The 17,549-nt window shown below is 37.9% G+C and overlaps 1 protein-coding gene across 1 annotated transcript in view; it reads right to left on the bottom strand.

Moving 5' to 3' along the window:
* Window positions 1-17,549, bottom strand: part of ARHGAP42 (Rho GTPase activating protein 42) — a 1,340,395-nt gene that overhangs the window by 566,092 nt on the left and 756,754 nt on the right. Inside the window, exons 8-9 of the mRNA XM_044071941.1 lie at window positions 11,931-12,060; window positions 1,157-1,257 (exon numbers count right to left, since the gene is read on the bottom strand). Of these exons, the coding sequence (XP_043927876.1) occupies window positions 1,157-1,257; window positions 11,931-12,060 (231 nt within the window). The remainder of the gene's footprint in view (window positions 1-1,156; window positions 1,258-11,930; window positions 12,061-17,549) is intronic.

Below are 17,549 nucleotides of genomic sequence, written 5' to 3'. Positions count from 1 at the left end.
TATCTTCATTCATTCACACATCGCTCTCACTCTCCCGATCTCACACACACAGCCACTTCTTCATTCATTCCTGCATTCATTCACACATCACTCTCACTATCCCGATCTCACACACACACACACACACACACACACACACACACACACACACACACACACACACACACAGCCACTTTTTCATTCATTCCTGCAGTCACTCACCCATTGCTCTCACTCTCCCAATCTCTTTCACACACACAGACTCTTTTGCTTTCATGCATGCATTCAATCACACATGCAGACAGACACACACATACTCAAACAGGCATTCACTTATTTGACGGCCGGGTTCCAAGTGCTCCACGGTCCAGTACTGGTCCACGGTTCGGTGGTTGGTGACCACTGCTATACTTGATGCCAGTTCTGCTAAAAAGCTACAGTATAGGTCTAGACTTAGTTCACTGAGAAGTAATAAGCTTAGCTGCAAAATAAACTGCAAACAGTTTGTGGTTTATTTTGCAGCTAAGCTTATTAGTTCACGGTGCCCTGTGAGGAAGCCACAGCTCCCCAGGCCCTGCATTAGGCTACTTTAATATACAGTTGATTCAGGTTCCTGACTATGAAAATGTATATATTTCCAGGTAAGTTATTTTAGTTACTTTATTTATTTTACTACATAGTTTGGTACTTTGTGCAGATGGACCAGAAGATCAAATACAGAATGATAGGCTGTTAAAACTCCACATATAAAGGTCTGTTATGCACATGCTGTATTGCAGAAATATTTTCTTTCTCATATTGGTAATTTCTTTAAAATTTTACACTTTAGATTTTTTAATATGGATATAGCCTGGAAAATAATTCTCCACTTTTTTTTGCATATTTGCCCATGAGAAAGAATATACTAATCACATATGACAGTGTAATGGTGAACTATGATAACAGAAGAAAAACAAAAATAAATAAATAAAAAATGTGTCTGAACAAGTGACATTTTATAAGTAATCTGAAGAGCTCCATCTAAATGTAACTTAAACCATATGCTCCGATTTCCAGAAGACAGCACAGTGTTTATTTATATTAGTCACTTCCTGCTTACAGAGATTAAAAAAGCAGACAAAACAACAGAACTTTAAAGAGCAAGTTGACCTGAATCATGAGACCTGATACTACTTACCAGCTTTGCATTTGATTTAGTTTCAGACACACTCATTGTAAACATCTTGCTTCCTTTGTCGTAAGTGCAGTAGTGTCGTATCCAAGTAAAACCAATTGGTCCTAAAAAGTTAGAAGATACCATGAGTACAAACTATAACATTTACACACTCTTTCTATCTCACTGCTATAAATGCATCAGCTGTGACTTCCAAAAACTGAAACGATCTGTGTGAACTATGATGTTTACAGCTTGGCTGCAGTATTTTTTGCAGAACTGCTGTGTGTTAATGAGCTGATGCTCTGATTCATTTCATTTGTTTATTAGAGAAGAATACATTTGGCTTCACCTTCCATTTTCTTGTGTTCATTATTCTGTTTCTCTGGCGCTTTGATTGGTTACAGCAGCTTACATTAAGAATGATACAGCTAAATTCCTGTCATCAAGTAAACAGCTACTCAAAAAAAAGAGGCAGAGAATTCAGTTTGACAGAAGCTTACTCAAAAACGCTGAAAAAGCAATGAAAAAAGATAGCATGATGCACATTCAAGGTGTACACTGGTCGACATATTAAGATATTTGACAACAATGAAGCCATGCAAAACCAATAACTTTATACATATACAAATACACATACACACATATATAAATATATAAATATCTGCATGAATATATATATATATATATATATATATATATAAATATATATATACATATATATATATATATATATATATATATATATATATATATATATATATATATATATATATATATACACACACACACACACACACACACACACACACACACACACACACACACACACACACATATATATATATATATATATATATATATATACATATATATATATATATATATATATATATATATATATAAAATACAGAATTAAGTTATTTTAAGGATTTATCTTAGGAAGGAAGTTCTTCATGACCTTCTAAAGTTACATCAGCTGACATTAAAAATTATACATTGTTTTGTTGTTTTGTGATTCTTTGCAATCACTTCCTATTCTGATTTTTACGATACATTCTTGATCTACACAGATGTGTATGCAAAACAAAAAGAACAAGAAAAATAGTAAATGTTCTCATATTTTTGCAAGCCTAATATTCTGTAACTTTAAAAAATGTAATAAGAATCGATGATATAATGTTATATAAAACAACTGATACCAGTAGATATTAAACATCGGTGTGTGTCAGTCTTAAAAACATACTGTAAGCAAGGATTTTTAAATCAAAATGCAGATTTTTAGGTTTCAGCAAGAAATGCTTCACTTACGGCATCTGATCAGGTAGTAATTTTATAATTTAACGCAAAAAGTAGTTCTCAATCAAAGTTTATAGCTCCAAAACATAGAAACTGGGTGATTTAATCTGAGCCTGTATATAGTTCTGACTGTATGACTTCTCATTGTCAAAACTTTGCTAGAGACTGTTAACACTGACACTTTGGTATCAGTAAAGGAAAAATAACACAAGAATATTTTCATATTGGGTCTCTGTCATAAGTACTAGAGCTGACACTATGAGTCCCAACATCTCAAAAACAAACATATGATTCCACAACTCACTATTACACCTTTAAAGCACTCTTCTTTCTCCTGCACCGATACTTATGTACACCAAATGAGATTGCTATGGAGATGGGCAAACACTCCAAGATACTGTGGCTTTGTCTACCCTGTTTAACCTTATACCCTTACATCATCCTGTTATAAATGAAGGACTCATGTCATGCCCTTTCTTCTCCCTACTTTCAACCAGTGTAAAAAATGTTAGCTCAAGACTTTATCAAGAAGCCTGTCAAAATTTCTTCAACTTGTCATGGATACTGATCTTGTGCATATTACTCCAGGGGTAGCTACAAAAGAGGTTTGTGGAATAGTAGTAAGGCATGTCTGTTTGTCACACTATTCCATTTAGGATGCATAGTATCATCTTATTAGTTTAAACCATTAGTTTTTTTTTCTGTTTCTGTCTGATGTTTATTGTTGTATATTAACTGAAAAGTTAAAAATGCTATTAGGCCTATGAGTGTAGTTTGTCATCTGAATCTAAGAACAATTATAAATCCTTCTTTAGCAATGTTAGGAAACTAAGAAATAATACACAACATTGTTCAGAACATATTCATAATGGCACCACCTGCTCTGATCCACAACACTTTGCCAATACACTAGCAAACAACGTCAGTGTGAATTTTACCCGAGAGATGACTGTCCAAAGCTCCTTTAATCTTAAATCCCTCTCAGACACCCACTCATCATCACTGAAACCATATATTGAAGGTGATCCCCAAAACTAAAAATATTTCCTCTGTGGACCTGATAATATATGTGGCTGTTTAATAAACGTAAAAAACAAGCCCTGCATTGACAGTCCTTAAGCCATTTAGCCTGAATTTAGCAAATGGTTTTGTCCTTGTGGTTTGGCACTCAGCAGTCATGATGCCACTCACAAGGGAGGCACCACAACTGTAAATTACAGGCCCAGCAGCATGCCAGTCTTATTTGCAAACATATGGAACTTAGTATAACTGATCTTATAAACTATGACATTAAAATTTCTTCATGCAAAACCTGCAGCAGTTGGCTTGGTCAAGGGTAGATCTTATCTAATGAATCTACTTAACTTCTTAAAAATGGTAAATTAGGCTGTTGACCGTGGTTATTCTGTACATACAGTATCCCATGACCTATCCAAGGTGCATAGCAGCTTCTCACATGCTTCAGTAGTTTGTAAATGTAATGCACTACAAATAGATCTCTTGGCAAGATCGACAGAAAATTGGTAAATGACAGAACCCACACTGTATGTCTAGCAGGGGCCTTAACAGAGAGTATGAAAGTGACCAGTGGTATCCCACAGGGCTCAATGCTGGGGCATTTTTTATTCAGCATTTATTTTTTGCTCTCCAAAAAATTAACAAAGTTCTCTGGCTAAGCAACTCTCCAGATGACTACAAACTGGGAGTCAATGTCATGTCACACTCCAATTCCCAAGACCTTCAGCAAATACCTGTTTTACTGCAAATGGGCTCAAAATACATGCACAAAATTGAAATATTGTAACACTTGGCAGTCCATTAGATTACATACCATTCCAAAATGAGAATGTTGTTAGAGACCTTGGAACTTGGGTTGATAATTCCTTCTCCGTTGATCATTATATAATGACAATAGTTAGAAAGTCCACAAGGAGCAGCTAATCTCCAAAGAAATATCATCCAGATCTAAACAGGGCATTACCCCTTATATTCAGCATTGTTTAGGCCAATTATTGAATACAATGCCACTTTTAGAATGTATCTTACTACACATATCAAACAATTAGAAAGACGCCTGAGGTTCCCAGTTAAAAGGATCACTGACTTAAAAATCCAAAGCCACCAGAAAAGACTGCAAGCACTGTCTCCTTATTCTGTATCTTATAGACTCTTGAGGGGAGTTCTATGCCTTGTTTTACCTTCTGCACTATTAGGGACTCAGTGGTCCTGGATCTCTTGTATCTCCACAAATCAAACAGTTCCACAAACACCAGAAGCAAGGATCGAAATCTTCATTTGCAAATAAATGAAAACAAGTGAGAAAGCTTCATTACACAGTGCTTTCCTCACCTCTAGAGAGACTCATGTTGCAAATTAAGCAGTATGACTTGTTATCTTCCTTCAAACAGGAACTGCATAATTGGATGGGTATTGAAATATTCACTTGGTCAGCTTAGCCCTCCTCAGGAAAAAAAACTGGTATGGTCTAAGGGTGGCTACTGGTAAAGCATAAATGGTCACAAGACTCTGTTGCCTTGTATTCCCCATGATCCTAAATTAGCAGTGGTTATGTGCATGCTTGATACATGATTGACTATCAATGTCTACCTCAGACTGATGTACTCTGACATTAATGTATAATGCCTTGCACTTTGCTCTCTGAGAATGAAAGTGAAGCTATGTCATTAAAGAAGAAACAGGAAGCAGCATAGCAGTCTCTTGCCTGTTATTTGGATCTTGTCATTTCTGTTAGCATCCATAACTGCTAAAGACACTACATTGGCAATGAATGTGGGACATACAATCAATGCAATACTGAAGTTTCACAAAAAAAGAGAATACAAAGTGATGGTGAAGCAAAATCATGTGTGTGTGTGTGTGTGTGTGTGTGTGTGTGTGTGTGTGTGTGTGTGTGTGTGTGTGTGCGTGTGTGTGTATGCAAAACTGAAGTGTTTGATAGTGCTTCAGAAAGTCGGAGCATGTGTGTTGATAGACTGCAACAGTATTTTACTGCAAATTACATTCCCAATAATAAAGTTCATATGTTTTTGAGTGCAGTTTAAACAAAAACATATCTTGCTGCATAGTTTGACTATCCCAAACAGCTTGTATGGCAACCAGTCAAATCCTCCACCAAAATGCTCAAAAAGAAGTAACAAGTGTAGAGGTGAATTTAATAACCAGCCACGACGAATACCACAAGTACCATTGACATTTACTAAGGACATAACATAACATACACTAAGAGAAAAGTGAACAGGAGTGATTGGCTGTTTCAAGTATTTAAACTGTTTTTGGTTAGTGCATGAAATATACTCTGAAGAAATCTATGCTAAAATTATGGAAGGATGAAAGTGCTTAGTACATGTCATGTTTTGTCATTAATAAACGGTGGTACTTGTGGTATTTGTTGTGTCTGGTTCTTCACCTATACAGTGATTACTTGTTTTTGACTATATCAAACAGGCCTGCTGATAACTGACTAGATCATGTGAGTTATGAAGGACCATTTGTCTCCAAATCCACTATTGATCACTTATTAAGTGAAATCAAAATGAAGGAGAGACAATTGCAGTATACATGACAAAAATGCAAAACATTATCAGAAAACTGGCAGTCTGGTTGTTAAATGATGTCCTATGGAATTATTTGGTTTGTAGAATTCTGTAAATAAGAATTAAAAGGATATGTTAGCTGAGGCAGATTTAACACTGACATGAGCAGGGGAGATTGCAGTATCAATGGAAACCGCATCAACAGACAAACTGGAGTTACAATGTGGAGTTAAATTTAATAATGCAAATAAAACAGTGGAAGGAAAAAGTACAAATCAGAGACCATGTTTTCTTTCTGTGCAAAGGTTCCACCTTTCTTCACAGTGTAAATTTAAATGCAAAGAGAGCAGAAAGTGCCATAGGATGTAGCCTGGCGTTGTTAGCATAAATGGGACAGATACAGTATAGTTTGCGCCAACAAACAAAATGGCACTGTAATCAAAATGGAGTTGGACACATGATCATTTGATACAGTAGCATCTCAAAATGGTTACAAAGCATTTTTCAGTAAAGAAAAGCTGAATGCATATTCCTCCTTCCTCAAGACAAACACTAGTGAGAAAACTACCCGTCCTTGAGTGCTGATTGTGAGAGTAGAATATAATGGTCATGGGACACCTTGGACTTGTACATTATGCACAATGCTAGTGCTCCCTTATGAGGTCATGAGAAGCTAAGAAACTTGAGATTTGATTAGTTGAAAATAATGTGTCTTTGATCATGGTCTGCTGTATTGCAGACTACTGAGTAAAGAATATGAACTGATATTAAAAGATGTTGTTCCAGGCGGCCGCTGTGCAAGCACTTAGTGTTGCCGCATCACAACAAGAGGTTCTCTGGTTCAATTCTCAGCTGGGGTGCCTTCTGGGTGGAGTCTGTATGTCCTCCTTGTGGTGGCATGGGTTTCCTTTGTGTGCTCCAGTTTTCTCCCACATTCCAAAGACATGCTGTAGGTGGATTGGACACACTAAATTGGCCTTAGGTGTAAGTGTGTGCACGTGTGTGGCTTCTGTGGAAGGACGGGCGTCTGGCTGGCAACTTGACACCATAAAACTCCACTGCCAATCATTCTGTAGACCATTGTTCTGCTATGACAACCCATAATGGGAAAAGCCGATAGAAGAAGATTAAATATGCTGTTCCTGTATTTAAAAGTACCATTTGTATTCTGCAGCAAATTAAAGGTAAAACTGTGCCTAAAAAAGTGAGATTCCATGTTTTTTCAAGGTATATCCAGAACCTAATGCTACTCATCGACTGACTATTAAGGAGCAGGACAAGCCTGAGGTCAATGGAATGCTTTCAAGAGTATACTGTAGTTCCTGAATGAAGCCAGTCATCCCTATATTGGAGAAATGTGGAAAGGTCAGAGTGGGGTGACTACCCTATCACAATTAGCCTTGTACTGTAAACTGAACTGTATTCTTTTCAGTAAATTTAAGGCATTTCAGTGAGTCTGTCAGGTAGGCAATGCTTTTCAAAAGTGGACTTAGCTAATGCCTACCTCCACATAAGGAGGAAAAAAAGATCCAAAGATGTAACTAACAATCAGTATCATCAAAGGCCTTTACCATTACAACAGATGCTTACGTCCCAGCTATCTAGCAACAGGCAAAAGATCAGGTCCTCCACAGAGTGGCTGGAGCCCACTGTTACCTTGATGATATCATCATGGTTGGTGCTATAATGAAAACCACTTAGAAAACCTTAAGTGAGTCCTAAAGACATTAGACAAAAGGGCTAAAAGCTAGATGAGGCACATCTGACAGTTTATAGCCCATGGTCATGCACTGTCGGCATTGTTACTGATGCCCAAACATTGCACAAGTCTAAAGCAAAACTCTGCCTACACTGAAGTCTCAATGACCACATGGTGTTTTACAACTCATATACTTCATGGACTTTGTAAAGTACTACAACAGTTTTTTTTTACCAAACACATTAATTGTGCTGCATTCTGTAAATGAGCTGCTACAGATTGAAAGACCACAGAAGTAGACTAAAGAATGCTGACATTTATTTCGTGAGATCAGGAGGTTAGTTATACCTGATATAGTCTTAATGCACTACAACCCATCTCTTCTGCTGAAACAAACCTGAGGTTGGTTGTGACTGAAATCGGCAGAGACAGAGACAGGCCTATAGCATTTTCTTCTTGTGCTATATCTGTAGATAAAAAGAGTATGCTCTAACTTGAGGTACTATGTTTTATGTAGTGTCAAGAGGGTTTAACTAGTACCTATTTAGCAAAGACATTATTCTTGGTACAGACTATCGGCCACTAGTAATCGTGTTTATCTCATATAAAGGGAACTTCTACCAGATGAGTTGTATGCATGCGATGATGGACATTGCTACCATGTGGACACCGGTACACAGCAGATTACAAATGTACTGCATGCCAAGCAAATGTAGACAGCTTTTCTCAATTACCTGTAGAGACTATAAGTGATAAACATGAAGAAGAGGAAGTAATAGATATACTTTTCCTCTGTCAAAGTAAGAGTCTGCCAACTACACAACACATGGTAAGAAAAGAAAATAGATGTGACAAATTTTTATCACAACTGTATATTCTGACAAAAAATGGCTGGACAGCCCAACATAAATCTGTACTAGTTATTATCTAAAACAAGATTAACTTACTAAAACACTGGCCTGTAGTGTGAGAGTTACATTACCATATCCACTGCATTAAATCCTAGACTATTGGAAGAACTTCTTCAAGGTAACTTTAAAGTAGTAGAAATGAAGACACTGACTATAAGTAATGTGCAGTGATGAAGGATTGATCAAGAGCTAGAACAACTGACAATGAAGTATGACAGGTGCAGGATGATCCCGAATGAACCGAAACATGAACTACTGAATCTGAGGAAGTGGCCCACATCACATGGGCTGATGACACATGCTGTAAATAGCCAATGGTTTCCACCATTAACTCTTCCACCTCTAGTCACACCACTGACTGGCCAAGGGACCTTTTGGCCAGAAATAAAGTACCGCAGCAACTACTAAAGTACAGTAACCCACAGTTTGTGATAGCTGACTTCCAGACTTTCCTTAAAAAAATGGCATTCAACATATGCACCCTAGCATCCTGCAACTAAAGGTTCTGCTGAGAGGTTTATACAAAGTCTTAAAACTCTGAGACACAGTGAATGACAAGTTTACCCTCAAACAAAAAATAGCTACTTTCTTGCACACCTAATAGAAAGTTGTTCTTATTACCACTAACCACAGTTCTCAATGAAACAGGGGCAAATATCAACAGAAGCAAGGATAAATCAAAAATAATCATGGACACTTTTAAAATATTAGTACTGTTAACCTGAGACATTGACAGAATAAGACAATTTAACTTAATATACATTTTTTGAAGTAAAATGAGGATGTAAGTCAAATTATTGTTATAATTTTTAAGTGTAATTTGCTACTTTTTCTCTGAAAGTCACCAGTTTTAGGAGGGATTAAGAGGACATAGGAAAAATATGAGTCAAAAGTAGGGACATCTTAGAATTTCAAGGACAGGTGAGAGGTATTCATCTAACGAGACTCCAGGCATGTTCGTTTGATGTCTTAATTCAAGGTTGTGCTTGCTATTTGTCAACCTTTAACAAACTGTCTGAAACCAACGGACCAATGAAAACTGAAAGACAGTACAAAATCATACCAATAGCTTTATCACTGGACAGTCACTCAGAGTTACAGAAAATATTGCAAATGCAGAGGTATAGCTAACATTTTTTCTGTCTTGTACTTTACCTCAATCTTGTCTCCCAACTTTAAGTTTGGAAAAGGTAATTTTCTGCTTTAAAACTGTAGCAAACAGCTGTTACATTTCATGCCACACACAGTATTTCATTTCTGACAACAAATACAATACTGGCACTGAGTTTTACATGCCAGTATGCTCTAAAGACGATCAGGATTTGCAAATTGCACACCCTAAAATTTTGCATCTCCCATACATTTTCCTGATTATGCAATATCTCTGATGTAGCCCTGTCCCTTGTTAATCACAGATGATTTAGAGTCAGTCAGTAATGGCAGGCATTATTTTTATACCTCTTATTGTTCAGAAAATGCTTCAAGGTGCAACACTTTGTTCTCTCAACATTTTAAGTGACTTAAGGTAATTGTTAAAAAGTTTCCCTTCTGTCTGGTGCCCCCAAGTATTACAGGCTTTGCTAGTTAGTGTTAGGGGAATTGAGAGGTTTGACAGTCACTCTTGCACCCCACCTCAAGACACACCCACCCACATACCCACACCCACTGCCAACCCCCCACACACACACACACATACACTCACCTTACATGAGATACATTCTCCCACTCCAACACACACACACACACACACACACACACACACACACACACACACACACACACACACACACACACACACACACACACACACACACACTCACCTTACATGAGATACATTCTCCCACCCCAACAGACACACACACACATACACACACACACACACACACACACACACACACACACACACACGCACTCACCGTACATGAGATACATTCTCCCACCCCATCACACTTATGGATGTGTGTATGTATATATATATATATATATATATATATATATATATATATATGTATATGTATATATATATATGTATATATATATATATATATATACATATATATATATACTTAGTCTAACAGTCCAGGAACTAGCCCCCCAACTATGACCACCTACGCACAAACACACACACACACACACACATGCACACACATAAATAAAGGCAGGCACACACACACACACACACACACACACACACACACACACACACACACACACACGCACACACATTCACTCACTGACTCACACCCCCACCCACTAGTACCTCTCCAAATACTGGCTTGAAATGACCTCTTATACAGTCTCCCCACTGTCTATAATGCGGAAGAGCAGCACTTCAGCTATATATTCAATAACACATCCAGTTAAGGTAATTTACACAGCTGTGATCATCTGAATCTGTCAGCTGTACAACTGTCCTAAGCAGAGGCAGTTATAAGGGACAATATGTGGCTAATTAGCATAGGTTACTCCTCTGTAATGCCTCACTGGCATTTAGCATGGCGGTGGTGGCACCCCACCACAATGAGTCTATCAACTGTGCCGAATCATTGCTGTGGGCCTGTTTCTGAATTGCAAAGGGCTATTGCTAGTGGTTCTCTGCCCAAGTTAGAGCTTACTACTGGAATTAGCCCTTTCTGAATGTGAAATATTGTTTTAGATTATTAAAACAATGAAATTTGATTTTCAGAAATTTAGATTACTAGAAATGTTTGATTTAAGTCTAATTTCCAGAGACAATGATTCTATCATTTTTAAGTCAGTATTAAGTTAAGCAATACAAAAGCAGATTGCAGAAACAGAGTAATGGATAAAGAAAACCACCAACAGTACAAAGAATTAAAAAAAGGAAAAAATGGAAGTTAAATAAAAGATTTGGTTCAAAATAAAAAAAAAATCATTCTGTCTTTCTGTGGTGTTTAAATTCTAAATCCTTTTTTCATGATTTTGCCAGAAATATATAAGTAAAGTGTTATTATTTATATTATATGGGGAAAATTAAGACATTGATGTGATATTTAGCAGTCTGTCATCAAAAATTATCTAATAACATTATTATAAAGTGCATGTCAATTTATACCACAGTAACTATTACAGAATAAGTTATTCAAAACAAATTGTCACCTCAGTTTTAATTTTAGCAGCTGTATTACCTTCATCCCTTCATGTCTTTCCTACTTAAACTTAACACATCCTTGTATTAATAAACCGTGGTTCAAAGCTCAATCAAAGAAAGTGATGATAAAGCTTAGTATGGACTAAGACAATGGTAAAACAAATCCCACAGCTGGAATAAATGTCAACATACATTGATTTTCAGACAGTGTAGTGATACTTACGCTTTTCCTGCACATACAGATAGCCTTCCATTGTCCATTGACTTGGTGGTCTGAATTCCTGGTCAACTGACTTCATTCTCTGCATAAGTCTTTCCACCTCCTGCCTTGTACTTTCAAAGTTATTCCTTGTCTTTAAATGAACAAATGATGACAAAGAAACTTTAGTGTGAAGTATTTGTGCATGTTTAAATAACAAGATGTTTTGTTAGAATTAATACTTTACGCATAATTTAGATCACTTGGACAGACTAATTGCTACACCAGTGAACATATGTCTATTAAATGCATGTATAAAAATCTAACAGGAAATAAAAAAAAAAAAAAGAGCATATTTCAGACATGCTTAAATGACTTTAGCATATATTAAAGCAGATCTAGATGTAAAGTATTCCAAATGTACTACACAACACATTTAGTTGATTTGTTCTTCTGTTTACTAAACCGCAATACTATTGTAAGAAAAACCTACATTAATATTATATAGCTTATTAAATTAGGAAACCTTCATAGATCCTGGGATTCACTAAACTCCAAGTAGGCTCCGTGATAAGCCTGCATGGAGTTTACATGTTTGTGTGACAAAGCGGTATAAACAGTGGCACGCAATGCATATTAATTGTGCATGGCAGGTCTAAGCTAGGTTTTGGGGCTGGCAACAGTGTTCCTGGCCAGTAAACCATTTCAGTGAAAGCAGATATCAATTCTGTGTAAAGCAGATCACATATGCGGATTTGCTCTGAATGCCACAATGATCACTAGGGCTTCACACAGAGCTGCCGCTATCTTAGTACAATGCATCTGCACAAAGGCCAGCATAATGAAGGGACAAATAACCAGAAATGGACATATTTGACATAGATTTCACATAGAAATTTATTAGAATGAAACTCTCTCAACCTTTTAGAGCAAGAAATCTGGACAAAGCCATACATAAAGGGGGACAAAGGCCCCAAACTAGGGACAGAATTTTAATATTGGTCTTTCAAACTTAGAAACTTGAAGGAATAGTCAGTTGTACAGTATCATGAACTTTCTGAAGTGCATGAACTTTGAAACTCAAATGTTTGTTATCAGCTTCATGAGCTTCGGAGCATCTCCTCTCTATGTACAAGTCAAAAATCAAAACTGGCAAGAACCTTTAGAGCTACTCCCCAGCTGAAAGCTGGAATAAACTTACCTTGGACATTTGAAATATTAAGCCTAAACACCAGTTCAGAAATGCTGTAAAAAAACACCTAAGAAATTTATGGATATTTCAGTGTAATCTTCCCCCCGATTAACTTTATTCCTCTCTCACATCTTGCCTAACACCTTTCTTGCACACATACTTCACCCCACTCCCCTGCTCTTTGACTAATGTTTCACTCCATTCCTCCCTTTGCAGCTATTTAGCTGAACTCATGATGATGAATGTAAATTTTTTACACTGTATTCTATCAGGTGTACTTATTAATCATTTTGAATCTGTCTATTATTGTAAACTCAGCTTAATTCTTTTTTACTCGTAGTAACTATTGTTCATGTAGATATGTATTCTGTGTATATGCTTAATTAGTCATATAGATATGTTTGTATTGCTTTTCTCCCCAGGTCTTCAGTGAAAAAGGACTATGGCCAGCTCGACTAACCCGGTCAACAAATGTCAAATAAATAAATCAGTTTCTGACTTCGATTAGGTTTCCTAATTTAATAAGCTATATAATATTAATGTAGGTTTTTCTTACAATACAATGTCAATGATTTCCCAGAAAAAACTAAATGTTATGAGGAAAAGATCAAAAATATGAGACAAAAGTGAACATTCTGCACAAATCAGGACAGTTCAGAGGTATGAACTCAAATGTATGCAATATTGGGGTCTATATTAAAACACCAAAAAATCAAAACCACAAACACCTAAAGTGCAAAAGAAATGGAACCTCGAACTTGACGCTAAATATATATTCCAACTCCGAGATCGCACTACAGTGAGGAAAGAGCAAATATTCCATTCTTCACTGTACCATGATCTGACAAACAGCACTTCAAGGTTCCAATTTTTTCGTTCTTTAGGTGTTTGCGGTTCTGCTCTTTCGGTCTTGTAATACAGACCCATAATATTGACACACATCAGTCCTGACAGCGTCCCGGTAATATGGAAGAAAGTCACAAATATGATAAGGAAAACATCTGGACATCCTAGGAATAGCTGGGCAGGTGAGAGGTATAAACGTGAAATATATGGTCCAAACACAGTATAGGACAGAGTACCTACATTGCAGAATATTGTGATATCCCATTCCTGGCATTCTGTATTGAAGCTGTGTAAATGATCTGTAATGGGACATGGACTGCCATTTAAATGAACACTCAGGGGAAGTATGTGTATTGAACAGGGACACACATGAATTATAGGAATGAACACAGGGAAAGAGGACAGGTATAACAGACGAGGGAAGACAATGAAAGATGGTTGTAGCAGCAACACTAATCACACATCTATATGGCACAGAAGGGACTGTACTGTGAAAATGTGTTTTATGTGACTGCCACACAAGATGACATAACAATGGGGAGAATGTCTGTGAGATAAGCATCCTTACATGAATAATGGAGAAGACATTTATCAGGGATCCAACATACAACTGAGGTAGGTTGCATATTGCTAAGTTGTGCAAACAGATATGCCTGAATATGAGTGCACTCCCGGCAAAGGCCTCCTGCAATGTGGCCACAGGTAATGGCTCATGGAAAACATTACAAGAATCAGCCACAATTGTGTACAATATCAGAATAATACCACCAGTAATCTGATGCCTCTGACATAACATATGTGATTTACAGTGACAAGAGATGAGTCTGCACACACACACACACACACACACACACACACACACACACACTTGAACAACTATTATTGCTACATCCACAGCCTATGAGGGTAACCAAGCACACTGCGCTGGCACTGTAACATCTGCTGGAGGTGTTAGGAGGGGCACTGCTAAACCTGTATGTGGCATTATGGGCAATACAGGATAGTTGCCTTGTATGCATTGTATAAACATATGGCATAATTCACACTGTCATAAATGCTATACATGTCATTAGTGTTGTCAAACACCTATAGTGTATGCATAAACAGAACAAGTAGCACAACTGCATCTGGTGTAACAACTTGATTGGTGTTCCGCACAATCAGGCAGTCATGTATATTCCACAGAAAGAATGTATATTCCACAGAAAGAATAACTAGGGATGGCCAATAACCTGTGTGACAGCAAACTGTGACAAAGATGGTACACTTCCATTACACATCACTGGAAGATGTGTTGGGAGGTACATGAAAAAGGATGCATTGTACACAGTCACTGGTGTGATGAAAGCTAGGAACCATGAAGGTATTATGGCCTTAAATGTGGATGTTTTTAAAATACCCAATACTTGTGTTACATTCAAGGGACCACATGCTGGTGGATGTACCACTTACCATCTGCCACAGCACATGGGTCACATACCTATTGGTCTGATTATATGGCGTGATGTCCATATTATACTTAGATGGTGTGTTTTCTTTCTGAATTAATAAATCTCCCCATGTGTCTTGTCAATGCAGGTATTGTTATGCTTTTGGCAGCACTGTTTGTTATGTGCTGCTACTGTCTGCATTATACTAATATCACATTTGGAGTAACTGATTGCTCACATTCTGTAGTTCTACAGGCAACTGTGTGGACACAGCATGTGTATGTTGTCTGCGATATCCATCACTTAACTAATGAACAGGAAAGGGCCTAGCAGACAGCCTTGACATATGGACCTGAGATATAGGTCATGTCACACATTTCAACATAGTGAGATGCCATGTATGTGAAACACTGGTCTACCTTTTGGAGATACTGCTGTTTATGGCCACATATGACAGTGTTAATTGAATACCTCACTGTGGAATTGTGTCAAATGCCTTGACCTGGTAAAGTTCCACAAGATGACACTGTTGTCATCATGCATGCCTTTGATGACCTCAGATGTAACAGACATGATATAGCATTAACAACTCACAGGTCTGCAGCACACAACCAGAATATGACCAGTGCATGTGTAGAAGAGGTTCATAATCAAATGTCTGTCCACATCAAAGTTGAGGAGAGTCAGGAAGTCTCTATACGTGCAAGTATCAGGTGCTGTCTTCTCTACTCAGATGATTGCATGTTGATGTACACCCTTGTATGGGAATATAGCATGTGTGGTGGGTGTGTTGAAGTGTGTATTCAACCATATCAGAAAGATGTATGTACTGAGTCACACCACAGGTGATCTGTGATATTGCCACAGGCCATTGCTTCTGTATAACAGGCTTGGATGAAGGTAAGACAGTGCATACTGCCTATTGTGATCTGGCCTAGGTTTTTGACACAATTCTCCATGCAGGTATCATTCAGAAATCCTCCCAGCTGGGGATTAACCCTTATGTCAGTAGATGGATAACCAATGGGCTCACTGACAGAACCCATACTGTGAAAGTTGGTGAATCAACCTGTACCACTATAGCTGTCACCACTAGCAAACTCCAGGGATCTGTGCTTGGCCCTTCACTGTTTGGACTCTTATTTCTAGACAGTTCAGGCTAAAGTATATGGCCTTTGCCTTACCAAGTTTGCTGATTCTTGCATATTGGATGCAATCATTGAGTCCGGCAATGATGATCACAGGATCATAGGAGGTTATTAGGCTACTGGCCCTGAGACCCTTATAAACCTAGCGAAAATGTTTAGCCCATGTTTAGACAAGTCAGCAGGGACATGGGTAGAATCCCAGGGTTGCATTTTCTGTTTCCCATCCAGTTATCCAGGTTACGCTTAAAAAGGGGTAAAGAGGTGCTCTGCTTGATGTGGACAGGGAGTCTTTTCCACAGATGGGGGAGTTTCTGGGACACAAATCTATTCTGCCAACAAGTCCTGTTGATTTCACAGACCAGGTTGAGGCCATGCATGTGGATTACTCGAGTGAAGCTTGAATTGTGGATATGCACCAATCCCATCAAGGTGGGGACCGTGATCACCATGTATGCCAGATAGAGGTCATCTCTGAGGAGTTTGTATGAAACTGAGAAGAGGGATAGGACTTTTAGCCTATCTGTGTATGGTAGATGTTGGAGGCCTTGGATTCTCCTGGTAAGGAAAGTACAGTTTTGTACCTACCATAAATGTAGATGTCCGAACTGGATAGCATCTGCAGTCATAACAACTGGGTTGTCTTGTCGTCAGGCAGCCCTTCAGTCGGCCGGATTGCAAAGTCCGGGTCCGGCTTCGGCTGATGTCGCACTTCACCCGACGTCATCTCTGTTGGTCTTCGGGTATAAAAGCATCAGCCGACGCCATTTTCCTCAGTGTTTCTTGCCCCAGATGCCAGTAGCCCTCTTGAAGGCTAAAATTTGGATAAATGCCAATGTTTCCAAAAAGATAGAGGTAAACACAAAAATAAGCATGTATGTACATATATACAAACAAATACACCATAAAAGACTCCCCCCCCACCAGCTAGCTATTAGGAGGGTAAACACCCTAGGAGTACCACAGACGGGAAGGAGGGAGGGTAATCCTGACTGCAGATGCTATCCAGTTCGGACATCTACATTTATGG

Source organism: Protopterus annectens, chromosome 5.part0 (assembly GCF_019279795.1).
Source record: "Protopterus annectens isolate FY-2018-M chromosome 5.part0, PAN1.0, whole genome shotgun sequence".
Taxonomy (NCBI): Eukaryota; Metazoa; Chordata; order Ceratodontiformes; family Protopteridae; genus Protopterus; species Protopterus annectens.
Note: the sequence above shows the minus strand (reverse complement) of the source record. Positions and strands in the feature narration are given on the sequence as shown.